Source organism: Cyprinus carpio, chromosome A2, assembly GCF_018340385.1.
Source record: "Cyprinus carpio isolate SPL01 chromosome A2, ASM1834038v1, whole genome shotgun sequence".
Lineage (NCBI taxonomy): Eukaryota > Metazoa > Chordata > Actinopteri > Cypriniformes > Cyprinidae > Cyprinus > Cyprinus carpio.
In genome coordinates this window covers 17,770,185-17,793,141 of record NC_056573.1, presented here as the reverse complement: position 1 = coordinate 17,793,141, position 22,957 = coordinate 17,770,185, and the positions used below count along the sequence as shown (strand labels likewise).

The 22,957-nt window shown below is 37.5% G+C and overlaps 1 protein-coding gene across 4 annotated transcripts in view; it reads right to left on the bottom strand.

Moving 5' to 3' along the window:
• LOC109059013 (ras GTPase-activating protein nGAP-like) overlaps positions 1-22,957 on the bottom strand; it is a 67,885-nt gene that overhangs the window by 30,609 nt on the left and 14,319 nt on the right. Inside the window, exons 1-3 of one of the 4 annotated variants that reach the window (XM_042776084.1) lie at positions 19,438-20,655; positions 2,555-2,682; positions 1,682-1,808 (exon numbers count right to left, since the gene is read on the bottom strand). In XM_042776084.1, coding sequence (XP_042632018.1) covers positions 1,682-1,808; positions 2,555-2,682; positions 19,438-20,023 — 841 coding nt within the window. In that variant the 5' untranslated portion in view covers positions 20,024-20,655. Of the gene's footprint in view, positions 1-1,681; positions 1,809-2,554; positions 2,683-19,437; positions 20,656-22,957 lie in introns of those variants that run through there. The other 3 variants (XM_042776077.1, XM_042776068.1, XM_042776088.1) reach the window with 3 other exon arrangements.

The window sequence follows — 22,957 nt, the reverse complement described above, 5'->3', positions numbered from 1 at the left end:
TACTCCTTCTGGCACAAGCTTGCCCGGCCCACAGAGGTTGCGTGATCAAATGTACCCAAGTTACTCAAACATAATGAATCATTATGAGAAAAAGGTGCAGATATGGAGAGGTGAATCAGAATATTAACCTGCTTTCAGAACAACTTGAACTTTGAAAATTTTGGATAGGGAGCATCCATCCGAGTCAGTCTGGATTTAAGGAATAATTTACCCAAAAATGAACATTTTGTCATCGTCTACTTATCTTCTTGACAACTTGTTTGACTTTTTTTCTGTTGAACACAAATAAGACATTTTGAAAAAAGTCTTGTTTTTTTTGTTATTTTTTGTTTATATAATCAAAAGTCAGTAGGGTCCAGTAGGGTCCAATGCTGTTTTGGACCCCACTGACTTTCATTATATGAACAAAAGCAGATGAAACATTCTTCTTTTATCTTATTTTGCATTTCACCGAATTCAGTCAGTCATACAAGTTTGTAACAACACACTTATTGACTAATGCAATGGTATCGCATATCTCATATTGAAATAATGAGGGCAGTGTGTATATATGCGCGTAATAAGTATGCATTTGATACTGTTGTACAACTGATCTTTGTTTTGTGAAATATTCTGCAGTTTTTAGCATGCATATTTTCGCCCCCAATCTGGTGTTTCTCTTAGCCCAGTCTGCAGTGTTGTGGTTAAATCCACTGCTTTGTTATCCTGGTCCTCCGTGCTTGTGGCAGTGGATTCAGAAGTTATGGCTCTGATGTTACAAAAGCACCTACTGACATGATTTTGTTCATGATTCACCTCATGCTCTTCCTGTTAGCATACAAATCCGTATGCTATAACCTGCAGTGTGAGCGTGCCTGCTTAACAACATCTTAAAGCTACAGTAAATGCAAAAAGAGTGCCATTTGATCCCACTCGTATAAGCATCATCTTTGAAACCATATAGACAGAGCAAAAAAAGCTTCTGCTAAAAGGTCCTGCTACTCTCTGAATCAGCATTTCCACACCTTTTGAACAATGACATTTCAGACTGTTTGTGATTACTGGATAAAGAGGATCAAAATCATTTTAAAGAGACTGCAAAAGAGAAGTTTCTAGAGGATAAAAAAAATGTCTGAGGTTGAGCACAACTAGAAATAAATATATTCAAAATAAATATTTAACATATTATGAAACAAACTTTAGTTGATAAAAATGACATTTAACAGTATTAATACATTTTTGATAGCTTCAACTGATTATTTTGATCTTATGCCCGATGACTGATACATGGCCGATATTAAAATTTTACATTATTTTTGCATCAAACCTATAAAAATGTAAACTTTATTTTAAATGCTACAGTAAATTTTGGCATTACAATATTAATAAAAAAAAAAAAAAAGGTGAAAGAATCTCTACTGCCTATAAATTACTTTTAACTATTTAACAAATTATTAATGTAATTAAATGTTTTTATTGTTAAATTAAAAATAAATTCTGACTATTATGTAATGTAGAAATAGATAGAAATGAGAAAGACAAACAAAAGAAGAAACAAACATCACTAATATTACTTGATAAACCTATCAAAATTCTCTAATATATTCAAGTTTCCTCTTGAATATTCCTGTGGTTATTTTGCCTGACAGGGAGCAGAAATAATAGTTTTGCTATCATAACAGAAGCACCACATAAATCTTACCTAACATGGAGGTTCCCTCTGGTGGATACTCTGGGAACTGTCCTTCAGAGGGCACACTGATTGTCCTTCTCAGGCTGCGAGCCTTTGATGAGGATGCTGTGGGGCTTTCATGGACTTCAGATGGCATCTGGGGAACAAGTCAAAGGTCAGTGGGTGGAGGTCACATTGCTATTAATTAACTAACCGTTTAAATGTATCTGAAAGCAATCTGTCAATCAGAAATAATTTCAATACATTAATAGAATTGATTATTCCCTTTCATATCCTCAAGATGAAATTGGTTGGCCTGCACAATGAGAGTAATGAACTCATTAAAGAAGAGAACAAGTCATTGAAATATGCAAAATGAGGCAAAATTTGAATTCTGTCATTATTTACTCACACTCAAGTTGTTCCAAACCTACATGTATTTATTTCTTCTGCTTTACACGAAAGAAGCTATTTTGATACTATGGAAGTCAATGTGGACCATCAACTGATTTTACAAACATTCTTTAAAATATCTTCTATGTTCCACAGAAGAAAGAAACTCATACAGGTTTGGAACAAATTGAGGGTGAGTAAATGACGACAGAATTTAAATTTTTGAGTTGAGTATCCCTTTAAGGAGTTATCCCTTTAAATTTGCTTTTGGATTTTATAACAGGCTTCATAATTGTTACCCAAATGTCTGAAAAACTAATCCCATCCAAACAGTGCTCAGGTCAGTAAATTACATCAGCAAACAACGTATTTAACCCTCACAAGGGGAAATGTATAACAAAGCATAAACATCATCTGCATGTCTTCATTTAACTGTCCTTCGCTCCTCATTCTGAGAGAGAGGAAGAGAGAAGAATGAGGGGATAAAGCAGAGGGAAGGAGCGCTCTTACCTCTTCCTCCTTGTTAAGCAGGATGAGCTGGCTATCGGTCAGGATACAGTACTTCCTCTCCCAAACGCAGGGCTCTGTGAACGGCGACTGGCCGCAGGAGAAGTGGTGGCTGGGTGGCCCCTTCACATCTGTGCACAGGGGACAGAAAAAACACCTCAGAATGGGTTGCCATAGAAAAGGACCACCACCACAAAAACAGGCTCTCTTCATGTCAGCAATGATTCTCTTCAGACTTAAACTTCACGACTGAGCAGCGCTTTTAACGAAACTCCCAAAATATGCGACTACATATTCCCTCACATCTTGCAGAAATAGTCAAGGGTCCTCAGAGAGGCACAGACTCTCTTCTCTTCATTTAATCAGCTCACCTCACAAAAATAGACTCTGGACAATGATGCTGCTCACAAGAAAATGAGTCACACTGGACTCATTGAACGCTGCTGTGAGCAAATTCTGCAGCACTAGCTGCATCAAATGGATTTATAAAAATAACAAGTCTAGATTAGTGTCTTTAATATGTTGCTGTTCTCGATTGTTATGTCTCAAATGTATCTCATTGGCAGAAAGCTGCCTTCAATATCTGGATAACACACACATGCTGCACATCCCATTTACAGATGTGTCAGGTAACAGGAGGAAAAAAGTATAAAGAGAATTTGATGAAAAGAAAATCCAAAAGAACAGCATTTTTTTTTTTTTATTATATTATATTTTTTTATTAATTTTTTTCATTTTATCGTTAATGTCACTTTTGATAAATTTCATTTACCCTTGCTGAATTAAGCTATTAATTTATTTTCTTTCCTTTTTTTTTTAATTACCGACCACAGACTTTCACTATATGACTTATGTTGTGAAAAAGTGGACTTCGGCGAGTGGATCGGAAGGGCTGAAAAAGAAAAAGGGACTGGTGATGTCATCTGCAAGGAAAGTCGTTTCAGGGGCGGAGCAATTTTTTACATCGTGATTAAAAGATTACAAAGACTGTCTTTCTTCCAAATAACATGCCAAGTCATGCACAATAAGACCAGGAAAGTGCATTAATGTTAGCTTTGATATCACCTTTGAAGAGCTGTACCTGAACTGTATGGTGTTCTGCACACTGCTGCCTGTAGAGGGTAGTGTTATACTAGTTAATAGTGTTACTCGTGTGCTCAAGCAATCTACCTCTTTTACAGGATTCAGTCTCAGTTGTGGGGGAAAATGACACAAGGAAGCTCATAATTCTTTGCATTTCTCTCAAAGCAAACAAACAAACCCTGTTAGGGGAAACATCTGCTTTTTGAGAGCAAGAACTGAGTGATGAGATGCATTCTGGGTCACCTTCAGAGCGACACTGAGTGCATTTTGGGAACAGTCACATCACATACCAACGAGTACAAGCACTTGTCAGAGAACATTACTGGCAAAAAAGCCTGCTGGTCCTCATTGTCTATTAATTGATCATTTAGACCTTCGCTAAGCTCCATCAATCAGTTCTAGCTGACAGTTTTGCTGTATGGTTGACCAGAACGAGACACAGAAAGAACATGTCAGAACTCAAGGTCAGAGGTCAGCCTGCCCTGATGTCACTCTGGATCAATATTGGCCGCACTTCTGTTTTTCCCAGGCTGCATGACTAAATGAACACCAGACAGACGCAGAAGTAAGTGACGCAATGTGTCTCAAGAGTACGGTTGTGACTGCTGCATCCCTGCTCAGTTTATTGAATGCAGTCATCTTGCCCATGACTATTTTCCACATAAGCTATCAGCCTACAGCAATGCTATGACGAAAATGCACAAGGGAGAAAGAAAAAACATTAGCGCTTTAATCAACGTGAGATCCGGAGATAGAACAGACAGAGAACCGATTCAAAAACAGAGCGAACTGACCAAAATAGAGACTTTTTAAAAAAAAAAAAAAAAAATACGGAAGTTGGTGTGAATAGAGCTTTGTGAAATGGATAAAGAAATAGTCATTATTTTCATAGCTTTGATGATATTTGACATTAATCTATGTATTATTATTATTATTATTTTTAAATCAGAGTAACCATTTCAGTCATATAGAGCAAGTTGTTATAGTAAATCTAAAATGTTTATTGTAAAAAGGTAAAAAAAAAAAAAAAAAGGTTAAAAATACAGCAATTTTTTACTTACACTATGATTCAAAATTTGTATTCCTTTTTATTATTTTATTCAGCAAGGATGCAAGTTTGAGCAAAAGTGTCAGTAAAGACAGTTATTAAAAAAGACTTATATTTCAGATAAATGCTGAAATTTCTATTCTACTCTATCCTGAAAAGGTGTATCATGGTTTCCACAATAATATGAAATTATTTTCAACATTGATAAGAAATGTTTGAGCACTAAATCAGCATTTTAAAATGATTTCTGAAGGATCATGTGACTGGAAAAATAATGCTGAAAATTCAGCTTTGCCATCACAGAAATAAATTATATTTTGAAATGTATTAAAATAGAAAACTGTTTAAATTAGTAATATTATTTCACAATATTACTGTTTTACTGTATTTTCAAATAAATACAGTTTTGGTATGCATAAGAGTCTTCTTAAAAAAAATTACCAACTTCAAACTTCTGAACACTAGTGCATTTTTACAATAACATGCTAATATATGAAAATTGATTAAATAAATGTTTCTTTTATTTTTAATGATGAATCAAATTTACCTTATTTAAATGTTGTTTTTGCTATTAAATCTTAAATCAGAAATGCTATTAAGATCCAGTTGGCTCTCTATACACTTGCTTGCAGCTTACGATCTTTTATTTGCCATGGAAAAAGTCAAATGAACATGAATGACATGAGGTTGATTAAATGATGACAGAAATATTAATTTTGGGTGAATTATCCCTTTAATGGCCCATGAGCCATTCACAGTGTTGCTTAATGTTATATCACCTGAGATTGATCATCTTGAATATATTGTGATAACTGGACAAATCTCCCAGCCCTAAGTGTGAACGAAAGAGGTTAGGAGAGATTGAGCTTAACATTGACAACGACTATTTACTGCTCTGCAAACAAGCATACAACTGTGTAAACAGACATGCTTTAATGGGTGTTTGGATAAGTGCTGGAAGGCAGACGAGTGAGAATGGTGGCGGTCCACTCAAGGCGGCAGCGGAAAGATGGAGGTGAAATGTGTGGGAGTGGAGGGAGCCGGTCCAATCTAAAGCCTGTCTGTTTGAGACGACAGCTCACGCTCAGCGGCACAGTGGCAGCATATAACATATGGATGGGTGAGATAAAGTGACTTCTCCAGGGATCTCATATCCCATTAAGAAATGTGTGAAGCTGTTGGGAAAACAGTTGACAACTCCATCTGATGGAACACAATATCTTCCATAATTATATATACGCATATTGAGACTCTCCAGGCACGAGACTAACTGTGTTCAATAACACTAAATTTCAAATTCCAAATGTGTAAATTGTGTGCCACTAGCATCTGAATTTAAAAATAGTTGTCTATTTTAACCTCTGTGTATCGGTATTATTTAAACCTCATCAACCAGCATCGTCTACCGACTGTCAGCCCAGCAACAAAGAAGATTTATTTCAGGAATTTTAATTGCATCCCGTACAGATTCACTGCCTCTGATTTCGGGTGAGGACGAGGGCTTCACCTGCGCCTCTTCATACCAGCTATGTGCAAATCACGGCTTCTCTCTTGGGAGAGTAAAAGGCCAGTGAACATTGAGGATCAGAGATCTCTGAAAACCAGCAGATGGAACAGCCTCTCAAAGGCCTTTATTCTCACCATTGGAAAGAACTCAATAGTGTTTTCAGAGCTGAGAATTCTCATTTACATCTCACTGAACTAGTCTTGATTGCACATGGAAGGCTATACGTTGCAGGTTCATTTATTTGACTTATTTTGCACATGCAGAATTATGCAGAATTGTGACAACTATTTAAAAGCTGTAGAACACCTAGGTTAAACTAATTCTATGGGTAAAATGCAACATACAGGGTTGCCAACTGTTTTAAAGCAATGCATTTCTATAATTTTTCCAGTCGTTCATGATAGCAAGTATTTTTACAGTAAATTAATACAGATTTTAAAGAAATATATTTATTTGTATACAAAAAGATGCAAAAGAGACTTCGATTGCAACTCAGTGAGGATTCAGCTTCCAGAGGCTCCATGTACAGCATAAACAAAATAGATTTCTATTACTTTTTGTAGGAATTTTCAAGGCATGGGTATTTATTTTGTTAGAAAATCCACTAATATTTGCAGGTTTTCCATGATTATGGGAACCCTGAATGTAGGTTCCATAAACAGCATCCTGGGCACATTGCCAATTACTACAGAAAATCATCTGACAAAACAATTTAATCTTAGTTAAAAGGGGTCTAAACCAGCAGTTTTCAACCAGGGGGACGGGGACTTAAGGAGGCCTCGAGATGACATTAATTATTTGAAATAAGACATTAAGCATTAAACAAGCATTAAAATAAGTTAACCAACTAAAAATCAAGCAATTTCATGTTTTAATTCACCCCCTCACTTTCTTTTTTTGATGAACCAGGGTTAAAGTTATAAAAAAGTTATGTAAATTAATGAAATTGTCCATGTGCCTTTATATATTTTATAATATATATATTTTTATATGTTAAATTTGCCAAATCATTCTTTTAGATTAAGAATGCTTCTTTATGTGGATGAACGTGGATGGGCAAAGTAAACTAGAGAGTCCCTAGTTCACAGAGAAGGCAAAACATTTAACACTTCCTCAGGAACCTAATTAATTTGATCTTAAACTAAATAAAGCAGCGGTATAATAAGCCCTCTACCTGAGGTGTTCGGTCAAGGTAACATTTAGTTAAGTGTGAATGTGTCATCTGAAATCTAGCGTGAAAATCACATCTGTCCTGACAAAGTCCTTCAAAAAGTCCTGTTACATAACCTCTGCAAAAACTCATTTTAACAAGAATGTTGTCCTCAACTGAACTCATCTTTCACTGCAAATATCCTCTAGATCAAAGTGAAGCATCAGTAATGACAGAGTACACGCAGAGGATGTTACCCAACATGCTCTGTGAGGGGGACTGCAGCTCTGAAGTGTGAAAACAGATACTAATCAAACCCTGCACTGACAGAAGGGTCAGTTAAAATGTCAAGAGACAAATGGATGAATAAAAAAACCCACAAAAAGGCAGCATATGTCTCTCTAAATAAATTTATTGCCATAGTATTTCATAAGAAAAATGTACCAGAGAGAACAACCACTCATTTCTCTGGAAGGGAAATGCAACCACAGAACCAAAGGCTTAATCAGGTAACCTCTGTGGGGAAACACAAATGATAGATAAATAATGTTATTTTAAAGCCATTTATAGAAGTAGAATAGAAGTCGTTATATTATTTATATACATATTAATTTGTATTATTATTATAGTTTTGATTTGTTTGTGTAGGGACACTATAAAATATAATCTTAGCTGAAAGGCAAAATATGTGTTGTATAGCCGTGGCCAAAAGTTTTGAGAATGACACAAATATTAATTTTCACAAAGTCTGCTGCTACAGTGTTTTTCGATCTTTTTGTCAGATGTTACTATGGTATACTGAAGTATAATTACAAAAGTGTCAAAGGCTTTTATTGACAATTACAGTAAGTTTATGCAAAGGCTTTTTCAAGACCTTTGCAATTGGCCCTGGCATGCTGTCAATCAACTTCTGGGTCACATCCTGACTGATAGCAGCTCATTCTTGCATAATCAATGCTTGGAGTTTCAGAATTTGTGGGGTTTTGTTTTTCCACCCGCCCCTTGAGGATTGACCACAAGTTCTCAATGGGATTAAGGTCTGGGGAGTTTCCTGGCCATGGACCCAAAAATTCGAGAAATTTCCCAGAGCCACTTAGTTATCACTTAGTTATGGTGCTCCAGCATGCTGGAAAAGGCATTGCTCATCACCAAACTGTTCTCGGATGGTTGGGAGAAGTTGCTCTCGGAGGATGTTTTCGGACTATTCTTTATTCATGGCTGTGTTCTTAGGCAAAATTGTGAGTCAGCCCACTCCCTTGGCTGAGAAGCAACCCCACACTAAATGGTCTCAGGATGCTTAACTGTTGGCACAACACAGGACTGATGGAAGCGCTCACCCTTTCTTCTCCAGACAAGATTTATTCCGGATGCCCCAAACAATCAGAAAGAGGATTCATCAGAGAAAATGACTTTACCCCAGTGCTCAGCAGTCCAATCCCTGTACCTTTTGGAGAATATCAGTCTGTCCCTGATGTTTCTCCTGGAGAGAAGTGGGTTCTTTGCTGTCCTTCTTGACACCAGTCCATCCTCCAATTTAAAGTCTTGGCCTCACTGTGCGTGCAGATACACTCACACCTGCCTGCTGCCATTCCTGAGCAAGCTCTGTACTGGTGGTGCCCCAGTCCCGCAGCTGAATCAACTTTAGGAGACGGTCCTGGCGCTTGCTGGACTTTCTTGGGTGCCCTGAAGCCTTCTTCAAAGCAATTGAACCTCTGCGCTTGAAGTTCTTGAAGAACTGATAAATGATTTATTTAGGTGCAATCTTACTAGCAGCATTATCCTTGCCTGTGAATCCCTTTTTGTGCAAAGCAATGATAACTGCACGTGTTTCCTTGCAGGTAACCATAGTTACAGGAAGAACTTTGATTTCAAGCACCACCCTCCTTTTAAAGCTTTCTGTCTGTTATTCTAACTCAATCATAATGACAGAGTGATCTCTAGCCTTGTCCTCATCAACACTCTCACCTGTGTTAATGAGAGAATTACTGACATGATGTCAGCTGGTCCTTTGTGGCAGAGCTGTACTACAGCGGAAATGTTTTTGGGATATTTATTAATTTTCATGGCGAAGAGGGACTTTGCAATTAATCTGATCACTATATGCAAATTGCCATCATAAAAACTCAGGCAGCAGACTTTGTGAAAATTAATATTTGTGTCATTCTCATAACTTTTGGCCACGGCTGTATAAGAAAAAACATAAAACATCTAATCTGCACCTCATATATATATATATATATATGTGTGTGTGTGTGTGTGTGTGTGTGTGTGTGTGTGTGTGTGTGTGTGTGTGTGTGTGTGTGTGCATGTATGTGTTATTTTTTTTTTTATATGTGTGTGTGCGTTTTTGTGTGTGTTTTTTTTTTTTTTTTTAATAATTTTTTTAATGTAAAACAAACAACCAAGTTGTTTAGCTGTAATTAGTCAACCATTGTGACCCATTCCTATGAGTACAGTGAAAAAACATAAAAAAAATAAATAATAATAAATTAACTGTGAACATCATACCCTGATAATTGATAATTTTTCTGATAATTCTGAAGACACACATTAAGCTGTGAGGGCAATTCTTTTAACAGCAGTGAGCCGTCGTGTGTAGAGAGACACCTGGACTCCAGAAAGGGTGTAATAAGACTGTGGATGTCCTAGACATGGTCCTACGTGCTCCCATATGTTTGTTTGTGAAACAATTACTGCAGGGTGGCTGCCAGCTGATCCCAAGAGCTGACAGTTTGTGACCCCGTAATGGAGCTGGAGCCCACAAATAGCGCTTACCCAAGAGGTCAGCAAAGGTTGAGACAGACTAGCAGGAAGTGAGTGTGCATGTGTTAGATTAAAGCTCCATGTGTGATACAGGATGATGATGTGATATCATCATGTTTGTAAGACATCTGAAGCAATATTTAAGCAATAAAGCACGTGTCGACTCTTTATGTGAGAACGAAAAGACAAAACAGATGAGTCAAGTCAGTGTTACGTGTGCATGTGTGTTGCAAAAGTAACTTGGCACACAGATATGTTACAAGCAGATCAAACATCTGTGAGGAGCATGTGCATGACACTGACCGGTACAGGCCTAAAGTACATCTCTATGATCACAGACAGCCACTGAGGCCCAGACCGGCCTTGCATGTGTCTGATGAAGGGGTAATCCTAACCCCTGCAGCCCTGCCTGGAATGCCCTCAGCTGAAGGAGAGGTCATACCACCTGTCAGGGATGAGGTTTCAGACGAGGGAATGCCTGGGACCGCTAATCACTGCCAAGACGGAGAAAACTCAACTGCCTCCTGCTTTTCAAGGACCACTTTGTCAAGAAACTAAACTCCACAACCAAACAAACACTCCTTGCAATTTCTTTCGGCAAAAAAGAATGACTGCGGCAAAACCCATGACTTTCATTCTTTGGTGGAACAATAAAGGTACATTTCTGAAGAACTGTTCAATGCCATATGAATAAATGCAAATGGGAATGTGTGCCATTAAAGGGTTAGTTCACCCAAAAATTTAAATTATCCCTGAACGGCTTCCATGTATGACAGTCAGTGGAAGTGAGAAAAAAAGTTTTTATTACGTTTGAAATATTGATATTTATCTTACAAAAACACATGGATTCGCTACAGGAGGCCTTTACTCACCCCCGGAGCCGTGTGAGGGACGTTTTATTACAGATGCGTGCACTTTATTTCATGTCTTTTGGGCTGTTGACAACCAACAACCACTTACCCCCATTGAAAGGCTTGGAGGGGCCAAGACAATTTTTAATATAATTCCGATTGGATTCATCTGAGAGAAGAAAGCCACATGCACCTAGGATGCTTTGAGGGGGAGTAAAACAGGCTAATTTTCATTTTTGGGTGAACTAACCCTTCAAGCTCCAAAATGCCAAAAAAGGCACAATAAAACTGGCCCATACTACTTGCTTACCTACACTTACTGCTATATCCCAAGTCATCTGAAGTCAAACATTAGGTTAGAATGATATATAGACCAAATTTTAGGTAATTTTTTATTGAAAATTTTGCTCTACACTGTAGCTCTTTAATTAAATATGGGACACTGAGATGGATTGAAAAAGGTTAATTTTAGAGAACTATTCATTTAAATGTTGCAGTTTGTGTTTTTTATTTATGATTGATAATAGATGTTAATTAAACACTAGGACTAAATTAAGCTAAATAGGTAGTGTCAGTTACATTATATATACACACACACCCCATTGTTTTAGGTCACAAACATGGTTCATACTGTTGAGTAATTCCAACCCCCTACATTGCAAGTAAATCACTCGCATATGCGACTAAATCTTCACTCTGGGCAACTAAATAATGATGTCTCATATAAGCCAATGGCTAATAAATTCTCAGATTTTACTCACCAGTGTGTGAGTTGGAGGCTAAGTATAAGTATAGCACATATATTTTCACTCGCCAAACACACTGACTGAACGCTTCAGAGTTTCACTCTTCCATTAAGAGATCTGTGCTGTTTTTCAGTTCATCTGAATGGATGTGCAACGCACCTGTATTTGACGTACTGTAAACTCTAGTGTGAAGGTACATGACTCGCTGTTGCTTTGTCACACACACACATGCAGAGAGAGAGAGAGAGAGAGAGAGAGAGAGAGAGAGAGAGAGAGAGAGAATTGATGCGCCACATGTAAAATTGACACTATTTGTTGTATGATATTTTTTGTTGTATTGTTCCTTTGGAATTCTTCAGCTTTTAAGAACTGCCGGGTTTTCCGGTAGTGGGTGGAGCTAATGCTCAAACGGCAATCTCATTGGCTGACACTCACCTATTATTGTCCCTGTTTTGATTTCAGCAAATCAGTTTGAGCGAATGCACACAGCCTGATTAATATTCATGAATCCAGCAGCTCATTAATCATTTGTAATCCTTAAATTTGTTCCCATATTTTTTAACAGAAACACTGAATGACCAAAAAAGCACCACCACCAGTCCAGTTAAAATGTTCAGTTAAAATGAATAAAATGCATTCAAACATGGTTATCAAATTTATTTCTAATTAAAGTGCTATTATTAAATAATACTTGATTATTATAATGTTTGACTGACTGATGTTAAGAGTGTACTTTCAGATATTTAAAAAACTGTGCCATTTTACATACATATATATATATATATCAATCTGGTGAGTAAACTAAAAAATTTACTAGCCAATGGTGATTCAATTGCCAAGGTGTCCGTAGAGGGTTGGATTCACAAAACACATTACAAGCCACTTTGATTGTTTGAACACAAATGGGACAACATTACTTCTCTTATATTTTCTCGTGACAAACCGCACTATAAAAATGGTTCATAGTGGTTCATATATGAGGAAAGCAGAAGTGCAATGAAGTGCTGAAACAGGGAAGCATCAGTTGCAGCAGAACTAAAATACGGATGTTGATGGTCTAGCGTCTTTTTACATGGCACCATATTCTGCTCTAACTATATACTAAATAAAATAAAATAAAAAAATAAATAACAGAATAATAAATATTGACGCACTGTTTATTTACATAAAACTCTGAATATGCAGACTGCTGTTCAAAAGAGTTTTTTTTTCTACTGCATTTGATCAAACAAATGCAGCCTTGAGCATAAGAGGCTTCTTTCAAAAATATTTAACAAAAAATATCTTCCTGACCCCAAACTTTTTAACACTATAGTGTTTCTTAAACTATGCAATGTAATACAAAAACTAATTAAAAGTCTAATTAGACTTATTTAAAGTCTCAGTTGTTTTTGGTAAAGAAAAAGTTGTTGGTGAAAAATAAAGGAGAAGATAATAAATTATGTGCGAAAAATCAAAAACTACTAACGGTGATTCACTGTGTGAGTGAGTTGTTTGGTTGATTCAAATGGAAAACCCTTAGTTTGAGGCTGATTCATTAAAAAGAACCACAGAGTCATTTGTTCACCAACTGCCCTACACTGGTCCCAGTATGTTTAATGTCTCTTTTTATTGCCTTTCACTCAGCATTGATTTTTTTTTTCTATCAAAGACATACCGCAAGCTCAGAAAAAACAATTTCTTATTCTAATGCTGCTCATTAGAAAATCGATTGTCCTTGTTTTGTTTAAAGGAACTGGTTCTGTATAAGAGGGGTATTGATTCCAACACTACATTCAAAGCACTTTATAAGTATTAGATTACATCACTATTAAGCAGATACTTAAACATGCAGTCTATTGCACAGTTTATATTCATGAATTGGCTGATTATACAGGGATCTTTCACCTAAATGAGTCTTTTCGTTACGTTGGACTTTCATTAGTTTCATATATGTCCTAATGCCAAATTCCCACAGTGCCTGCCAGGTGTGCGCACACCCTGACACACAAACAGATTGCAAAGGAGAACAGAAGATGCTTTGTGTCACTCAGCCACGGAGGCTGCGGAGCATCACCCTCCTGCCCCCTCATGGGCCAACCTAGACAGTGCCCAACCACCTGGTCTCCACAACAACCCTTAAACACAAACAGCCCGTCCAATAACAATGGCTGAGCACAGAGGAAGGGGCGTGGCCATAGCAGGTTGTCAATTCATGTGGAAGAACATTAGAGTCAGCACAGGGAAAGAGAGAGGGGGGGGAGAGAGAATGGGGTGGTGTGGTGTGGTAAAGAGGCGGGTATTATAATGACGGCTCCTCTCGTGTTACATAAATAGCCCATATGAAACCGTGAGAGAGCAAATGTTTTACCACTGTTACCACAGACTAACGACACCAACGAAAAAGAAATAACATGTTCAGTTTCTGACTAGCACTACTCCTCATCCTATACATTATACAGCAGTGAGTGGTATGACAAAAATCTTGTGCACACACACACACACACACAAATATACACAAATAAAAATTTAATATAAAAATACACATAACTAATGAAAAAAAAACCCAACCTATTCCTAATTTTTTGATGTAAAATTGGACGTAGCCATTTGTAACATATACACATATATATATATATATATATACACATATACACACACACACATATATATATATATATATATATATATATATATATATATATATATATATATATATAACAATGGATATTTTTTGTTAAATCCAGTGAATCATTTACTTCAATAAACTTAATAAATAGACTTATATAAATAGAAATCAAAAATATAAACCTAGAACTCTGACTGGATGAGCCACATATGAAGTCAGTGTAAAACAGACAATATACACAATTCAACTGTGCATTCACAAGGCATATGTCCAAAAACAAATGCCATTACATTGGAACTGTATGTGTCCAAAGCAGCAATTCCATGATACTTTTTTGTGAGTTAAAAGCAGGGCAAAGTGCAGGTCTCAAATTCTTGCAGATCATAATAAGAGATTCAGCATAAACCCGCTACAGATGCATCCATAGCCATCTCACTCTGGGATGGCAATTCATAAGCCCTTCAAATTAGCAGCTTTAATTGGTGTCTGGGGAGTTTGAGGGAGTTGGGTCCACAGAGAGAGGAAATGACTGCAATTAACAGATTGGGGTATGATTGCAGCTCTGTGAGGATGCGTTTGTGGAGCTTCCAGCTGGAGGAACAAAGTGGGGATGCTTAGGGGAAGTTGTGACTTTTTTTTGACACAGTTGGTTAAGCAGGATGTGATGTGCTGGGACGGGTTTAATCAGTAATCTAACAGGGGCTGGTCTGGCCTGGGATGAACAGCTGTTGACTGCAGGGCGAGGTGGGGCAGTGCTGTCCTTTGACCCGTGATGACCTCAGAACATACAAGGCCAGACACACCACCACAGAGAAATATAAACACTTTGGGACTTAGACACTGCTCAGTGTCTGCCTTTACAAGCAGGGATGCATGACCTATTGGCAGAGCTGGGTAGTGTCTGTTTACATGTAATCTGGATTACGTAATCAGATTCCAAAAATCATGTACTTGTAATTAGAATAAATTACATTTTAAAATACTCGTAATCAGACAGTTACTTTTTTATTGATTAGTACATGACAACATAATATTCACATAATAGGAATATTGTATTCAAAATTCACTGATTCTCCCCAATTCCTCTTTTAAATGTTCCTTTCTAAAATAGCCTACCGCTTATATACACAGTCAGAAAGTGTTCCAGTTTTGTGGACCTTTACACAAATACTGGTCACTAGTCAGGTGGCCACACAGCATCTGACCACTGGATTTACAAAAATCATTTTAGGTTTAAGAAGTGTTCTTCAGATTTTGAGGAATTTAGCATTATATCCATGCTTTGCTTACCTATGAATCCTCTGCAGTGAATAGGTGCCATCATAATAAGAGTTGAAACGGCTGATAAAATCATCACAATAATCCACAACAATCAGTACAGTACAATAATCACAATAGTAATTTCTCAGCTGTTTGGACTCTTGTCCAATGCTAAATTTATCCAAATTTGTTCATTTACATCTTGGCTGGCCTGAGCGTGAATACATTTTCAGCAAATTTTCATTTTTGGGTGAAATATTCCATTAATGTCAATGTTTAAACATTTGAATACGGTACATTTCAATAATGTGATAGAAAAATTTACTTAACACTGACCACTCACCTTAAATTTACTATATATACATTTACCAAAAATGTAAGCATTCATATGATTAGAAATCTAGGCCATACTAGAGTCAAACTCACCTAAAAACAGCTGCTGTTAAATGGATTCACCTTCTCTTTAAATGAGCATTAATTATGTTTAGAAATATAAAAGGTGCCCTTTTGGGTCATTTCCCTAAAGCAAAATTGCACAAAATGCTAGTGAACAGAAGAATTGACTTGGATTTGTGCCATCGCAGTGACAGGAGAGTGCTTTGAGTCATTCATAATTCACAACATCAGCATCACAAGCCTTTTACCGTTGTGCCACTCTAGCCAACCAGCTCTGAGACGACACACCATTGTCCCTTTACCCTTTAATCTGCATGCTCAAACATCTTCCTCCTAAAATCACAAACGCTGGATTTATTCAGTCAGTTGTGACTCCCTGTAGAAGCTTAAACCCCACACTGCTCAGAAAAACATGCCCTCTGCCCAGCTGAGCCCCTCTAAACACATGCGTACTGTCAAGAGGAGAGTTACAGGCACTGGTAGGACACTAGACCCAATAAACTGAATGTAATAAAATTTTGACTTCATTTGTATTTGATCACTTGCATGATTGTGTAATTCAGTCAATGTTTAATTTGACATTTATCAGGACTGACTCTGCAAAAAAACAAAACAAACAAACAAAAAAAAACAGTGGTGAGGAAAATCAATTTCACTTCTTTAAATTTCTGTGCAATTAGCACATTTGCCACAGCTATGTGATTTTTTACTCGTCAAACATTATTTGTCGCATGAGGAGGTCATGCATTTCTCACAGTCTGACACCTGACCATGTTAAATAATTTGCAATGCTGGTATTCCTTTCCTCCATTGTTACAGATGGGACCGTGCAATACGCAGGGCACTGAGCGCATGCTCTTTTGTTCAAGTCACAAGTACTACAATCCTCCCCTGAGAGACTGACTTACATATTTAAATAGGCTGACGTCAGCATGCCTGAAACATTTGCATGTCTTTCCTTATATCCCCCACTCTGCATAAACTCACCTCCTGTCTATGTGCTTCAAACCTAAATCCACATGGTTTTAACAACATTTAATTTGACATAAGTAAATACATATGCATTAAAAATGCTTAACAACAATCATCATCATCAAGGCAATTATTATTAGTATTATCCTGGCATTGTTCAGGAGACTCAGTGAAAAAAATAAAATAATAATTTTATATATATAGACAGTCTCTGTCTATATTCAAGCCAGTTGATTCGTCATTGGCAGCATTTCCATCCTAATGGATTAAGTGTCTATACAGTTCCTGCTCACTCTTGCTGTTAAGGAGGAATGGCAAAGGTTTGTGTGCCAACTCTTGAGGGAATATCTGCACGACAGAAAGCTATCTCAGGCATGACACTGGGACTGCAAATTCAGGAGTGCCCCATTTTCAGCCGCAGGTCTAAGACTAGCTGCTCTCCCCACCCACTGTGTTTCTGTCAGGCTGGGGCATTCCTGGAGCAACCAGCCCATGACGAGATGACCTAAATGAGGAAACTGTGCTTACTAATGTGTCAGAAAAATCTAAATAGTACTTTTTACATTCTGATTTAACACGGAAATTGGCTGTATTATAGGTACAGTTCAGCCTCTCTCTCCTTTCAAAAATCAATTCCACAGGGTGCTTTCTCATGACTTCTGCAGACCACCTTTGCCCCAAGCTTTTCAAAGGGTAATAAGGCTAAAAGGTGGCGAGCCCACGGTCTTTGTACCCTGGCAGTTACATGTATTAGCATACAAAAAGAGGTGAGTGAGCTGCCTCCTACATTTCTAAAGGAATGGAGGAAAAAGTTGGACTTTTTGGAGGGGGGTCAAACTCCTGCTGTCACCCCGAGGTTTGTTGACACAAACTCTAAGCCAACCCAGGGATCTGCATTCACACTTCGAAACTTGCTTGAATAGTGTTGAACCCAGAGGATTCGAAAGCAATAATTACTTTATTAGAGCAAGTGTGAAGCTGCAAGCTCAAAGGAAACACTTTTGCTCAGTTTACTGCTCTGTCAGATTTAGGCACATGCCTTTCCATGCTAGCAAATTAGCATTTTTGCAAATGGTGAAGGAAGTGTTCAGCGATAAGTTGGAAAACGGAAAAGGGGAAGTGAATCTAAAAGAGGAAAAGGTGATTACTCAGATAGTGAGACGCAGTGTTCAGTGAATTTCCATTTTACCTGCAAATGCTAATGGAGTCAATGGAGAGGTTGGCAATAACAATGCTTGCAATTTGATCATTTTCAAAGTGCACTCACTATTTTTTCTCCTCATTAAAAAATGTTGTACACAGAAAATTTGAATAAAATACGCTGTGTAAAATGTGTTTAGAAATATGTTTTTTTCATGTAACGGTTCTTCTCAGTTAAAAATTTCTAAAGAACAATTGATCCTAATGTAGATGTGGAAAGCTTGAAGATGTATTCCCACCATATTTACTGCTCGTGCTTCAATTTTGCATTTTCTGGTACACAATGAGATTAGATTCAAACCACTTTCTTATAAGAAACATCTACACTGGGAAAACACAAAAAAAGCTAAATAACTTTCATATCACTTTTAGGAATCAAAATCCACAGGATGAAAGATAAATAGTCATGTTACTCAAAAAGTAAGTGTAATATCACATTCACTGATGTATACGTGACTCATTATGACTGGCTTATAAACCCATGAACGCCTCATTGTGTTGTATTATTATAGTACATGGGATGGCAGCTACATATCTGACAAAGTCAGTGCTTAACCTACCCAACGACTGAACCAAATTTTAAACAAATCAGTAGGGAGGCGGCACATAAAGGGATAAACAAAAATTTAAATTCTATCATCATTTACTCACCCTAAGGCACCTTTACACAGCTGAATTAAAGCTGCTCTGTGCCTGCTCAAAATTCAGTGTAAAGAAGCAATGCTACATCAAAGCCAGACTAAATAATGCCTGCTCAGACCCACCTCAGCAACTAGGAATCAAAGTATACAGCTGTAACTGCATTTAAGACAATCTCTGAGCAGCATTAAATTATCTGTCTAAAGAAGCACTTTTCAGAAAAAACTTCTGTGCCACCTTTGCAGTGCTAGCCCTACTTCTCATGTCATTCCAAACCTCTATGACTTTCTTTCTTCTGTGGAACAAAAAAGGAGATGTTTTGAGAAATGTCTCAGTGTTTTTTTATTGCCCATACAAAATGGTAGACAAAACGGTTTTGTTGCAATCATTCTTCAAAATATCATGTTTTGCGTTCCGCATAAGAAAGTCAGTCATACAGTTTGGAACAATATAAGGGTAAGTAAACAATGACAGAATTTACATTTTTGTGAACCATCCACTTCAGATAGCCTAAACCATCAAATGAGAGCACTTATGCGGTGCATAATATCAAAACCTAATATCAAAAGAAATACTCAAGTTTTCAAACATAATCTAGACTAAATGGTAGAGCGGATGCCTCCCTGATGTGATGTGCTTTCAAACATTAATCAAGCTTCCTACCGTGTTCTGAAAGTTCTCCAACAGCCGGCTCAGGAGAGGTATTTAAAATTTGGCTAATTCGTCTTGACATGGACAGCAGAATCCCTGAAAACGTTTGAGAGCTCAGTCCCCGTCTAAGCGGTGGAGTCTCAGTACGTATTTCGCTCCCCAGTTCAGATGTAGATCTTAAAAAAGGGTTTGAGCTGCGAGATAACCAGTCCCTCTGAAGATTAGCATGCTCCAGGAGAACACCGCGGCTGGTGACCCTCTGAGGGTCCGGGAGACTGTGGACCCTGGAGATAGGAGGATTGGACGGATGCGTACTGCTGCTGCTTCTGGACCATGTCAAGCTCTGTGTGCGCATGTTCCATCCAGCCAGGTTCCTTCTGTCATGTGTGTCCAATGGCTCCTCGGGGACTGAAACTGAACGGTCCTTTAGCCAAGGCCTGCTGAGGAGACGCCAGTGACGAACGCTCTCCCTGCCAGACGAACAGCGTGATGGATTCCTGTTTGACCCTATTTGCTCCTCCAGTGTGGCCTTTCGTTGTAAACTCATGGTTGATGAGGATAAAAAAGCTAAAAAAAGCTTAAAAATATCAAGAAGCATGAAGCCAAAAATCAATTTCAGTCAGTTTCAAATGCTAACAATTGCATCATAGTCTCATCTCGATGAGCTAGGCTGGATCTAACGGAGTTATCCGAACATAATCCTCTAAATTTGATGCCTGACATAGCGGATAACACCGTCCCGGAGATCTCCGTGAAGAAACATGCTGAGCAAATGTCTCTCAGTGAGAGAGCAAGACATCCACTGGTGAGCCACCACTTCCTGGATTCTAGGTTGCTGCTAGGCTTTCTGGGAGGAAATAAGTGTCAGATATATGTGTGCGTAGAAACACTTTACCTCACTAACCAATCAGCGCATGTGCTGCCCATTTAGTGGCCCCACTCTGTGGTTAGCACAACACCGACCATTTCATGTAAGTAAAATCAGAAGAGAGAAAAAAGCCCTCCTACGGCTTCTGTAGAGCTCCAACTATAAATCCATGTTAGTGATGAAAATAACCATTTTAAAAATAATAGTAAATGTAACTTGCAAAGAAAACAGAAATGCCTTTACTGAATAAGACAGAAACTGAAGAGTAACTTCTAGGGATTTCCCTGCAAACTGTTATGCAATAGAGGGAAAAAAACTTATCTGAAAAACAGAACAAATATGGAAGTTTCATATTTTGGATAACAAAACAGTTAGTTCTGATTGGTATGATATTAGAAGTGATATTTAGTATACCAGCATAGAGATTTTTATAATTTCTCTCATTGTTTCAGCTACATTCTACCGAGGTGGGCCGCCACACCAAAAATCATCCCCGCCACGGCTGCAGTTTCTCACTGACATCACAGTGACGCCACTCGCATAATACACAGGAATTAGTGGAGGAGACGGAGCAGGGCTTGAATTTTGGCATGGGATTGCGTACACTTCTACTCATTCCCACAGGTTCCGCACTTATAACGCGATGACAAATGACGGAGTGTATCATTTGTAAGTGCTTTTAAGTCTTGCCAATTTAAACATTCAAGCAACTTTAAGCTATTCAAGTGCAAAAAGATGTGAAATTGAACCCAAATAAAGTACTCGTGTGCTGTTTTCAGTGCGGCTACACCAAAAACGCACACACATAAAGCCGCCTCTGAAACAGTGCGCAAAGACAGAATTAAGTTGTTTTGCGCCTTGTGTGCAAATGGCCAAATACATACAAAATTATGTCAAAATACCTGTCTCTGCGAGTATTCCCATAAACACAGCTGGTATATAGGGTATTAAGTGAATGTAATCCATTGAGAAGCAAAACACACATGTAACAGGATATCAGATCCGTGCACAAGGTCCTAAAGAGAGAGCAGCCTAAATAAACCTGCTGTTGTCTGTGTCATTACGGTTTATTTATACAGTGAAGACTATCCAGTGTTATTTTACAGTTGAATGGATTATTCAGTTTCTTTAGTAATTCTGTACTGAAATATGCCTATTACTGTTAGACCTACCTGAAAAACTTAAAGTACTGTTAATTTCATTTGTAACTTGTTGTTTGTGATATTGCTTGTCTTTTATTTAATTGTTCTCATTGTCTTTTTTAGGTAAATAAATTTAACTCTGAGTTTGAGTGCACGTGTTTCATTTGAGGAGGGGGAGGTTTAAGCACCAGGAGGAAGGGGACGTGGTCCATGGGAAACAGTCCTGCCATCACAGCACAACACTCTTGTCTATGTTCATGATGAATCACAGCCGTGATATCAGTACAACAGCAATTTGATGGAATGAAGATCAAAAGTATTGTACAAAAGGAGACATGGTTACAATGGATGTAAGTTTGATCTTGATTACAAGAAGAGTTTGATAATAATATCCTTTTTTAACATTTGTGGTCAATAGCATGCCGGTGCCACATCAGTATACCCACATCTGTGCAAAAGCCCAATGAACTCAAGAGCAACCAATGAACCAATGAGAAAGTTAAAGAAAAAAATTCCTTCCGAGTCTGATCCTTTCAATGCTGATAACCAAAATAGTTTTCAGTGCAACAAGGGTTCTAAAGCGAATCAGAAACATTAACAGGTTTTCATTCCCATACTGTACATTTAAATAAGCAAGCCACTAAACAGTTTTTCCTTGTGTGAGGTTTAAAAGAAACACACAGTGGGTCAGCAGGACTCCCTGTCAAACGCCAGATTTTGGGATTGGGCAGTACATTTCCAGAGCAACAGATTTAGTACAGAAGGTCAAAGTTGTGAATATTAAAGTCGACAATCTCTGCTGAGATTTACCCAGTGCATTATTGACACTTCTGCAGATTATGAATAAACCATGACATACAGATTTACAAATAGATCTAGGCATACAGATTTATGAAAAGCACAGAGACAAAGAAAATTAAGCATGTTTTCTATATCACAGACAAATATATTGGTATAACATGATATTTGGTATAAGATTCTTATTGTGTTATTACTGAAGAAGTAGTAGTAAAGAATCAGTTGATGTATCCAAACTTTAAACTATAGTTTAAAGTTTGGATACATCAACTGATTCTTTACTACTACTTCTTCAGTAATAACACAATAAGAATAATAGTAAAGTCATCAAAAATATGGATGAGATGGATGAGAATTGCATAGGAACTATTGAATAATAACTATTAATTAATTAAACAAGACAAATCTATTTATTAAAGCGATCTTCAACCAACTCAAATAACAATGTGCAAACCACAAAGCGTGGATACAAAATGATTATTACGTGGATACAAAAAATTATGGCCACCTTTAAGTTTAGGCTTAAAAGTTTTAAAGATAATAATAACTGAATTCAGTCAAGGTAATGCAGGTGATTATTATCTATTATATTTGCCACTCTCACCTCAAAGATCACTATCGGCCACTGAAAAACTCCATCTATCCAAATTCCCTGCAAACTGTACCACATATAAAAGAAAAGTATTTTTAACATGGTGCAAATGCCGCATGAGAAAATATCAGG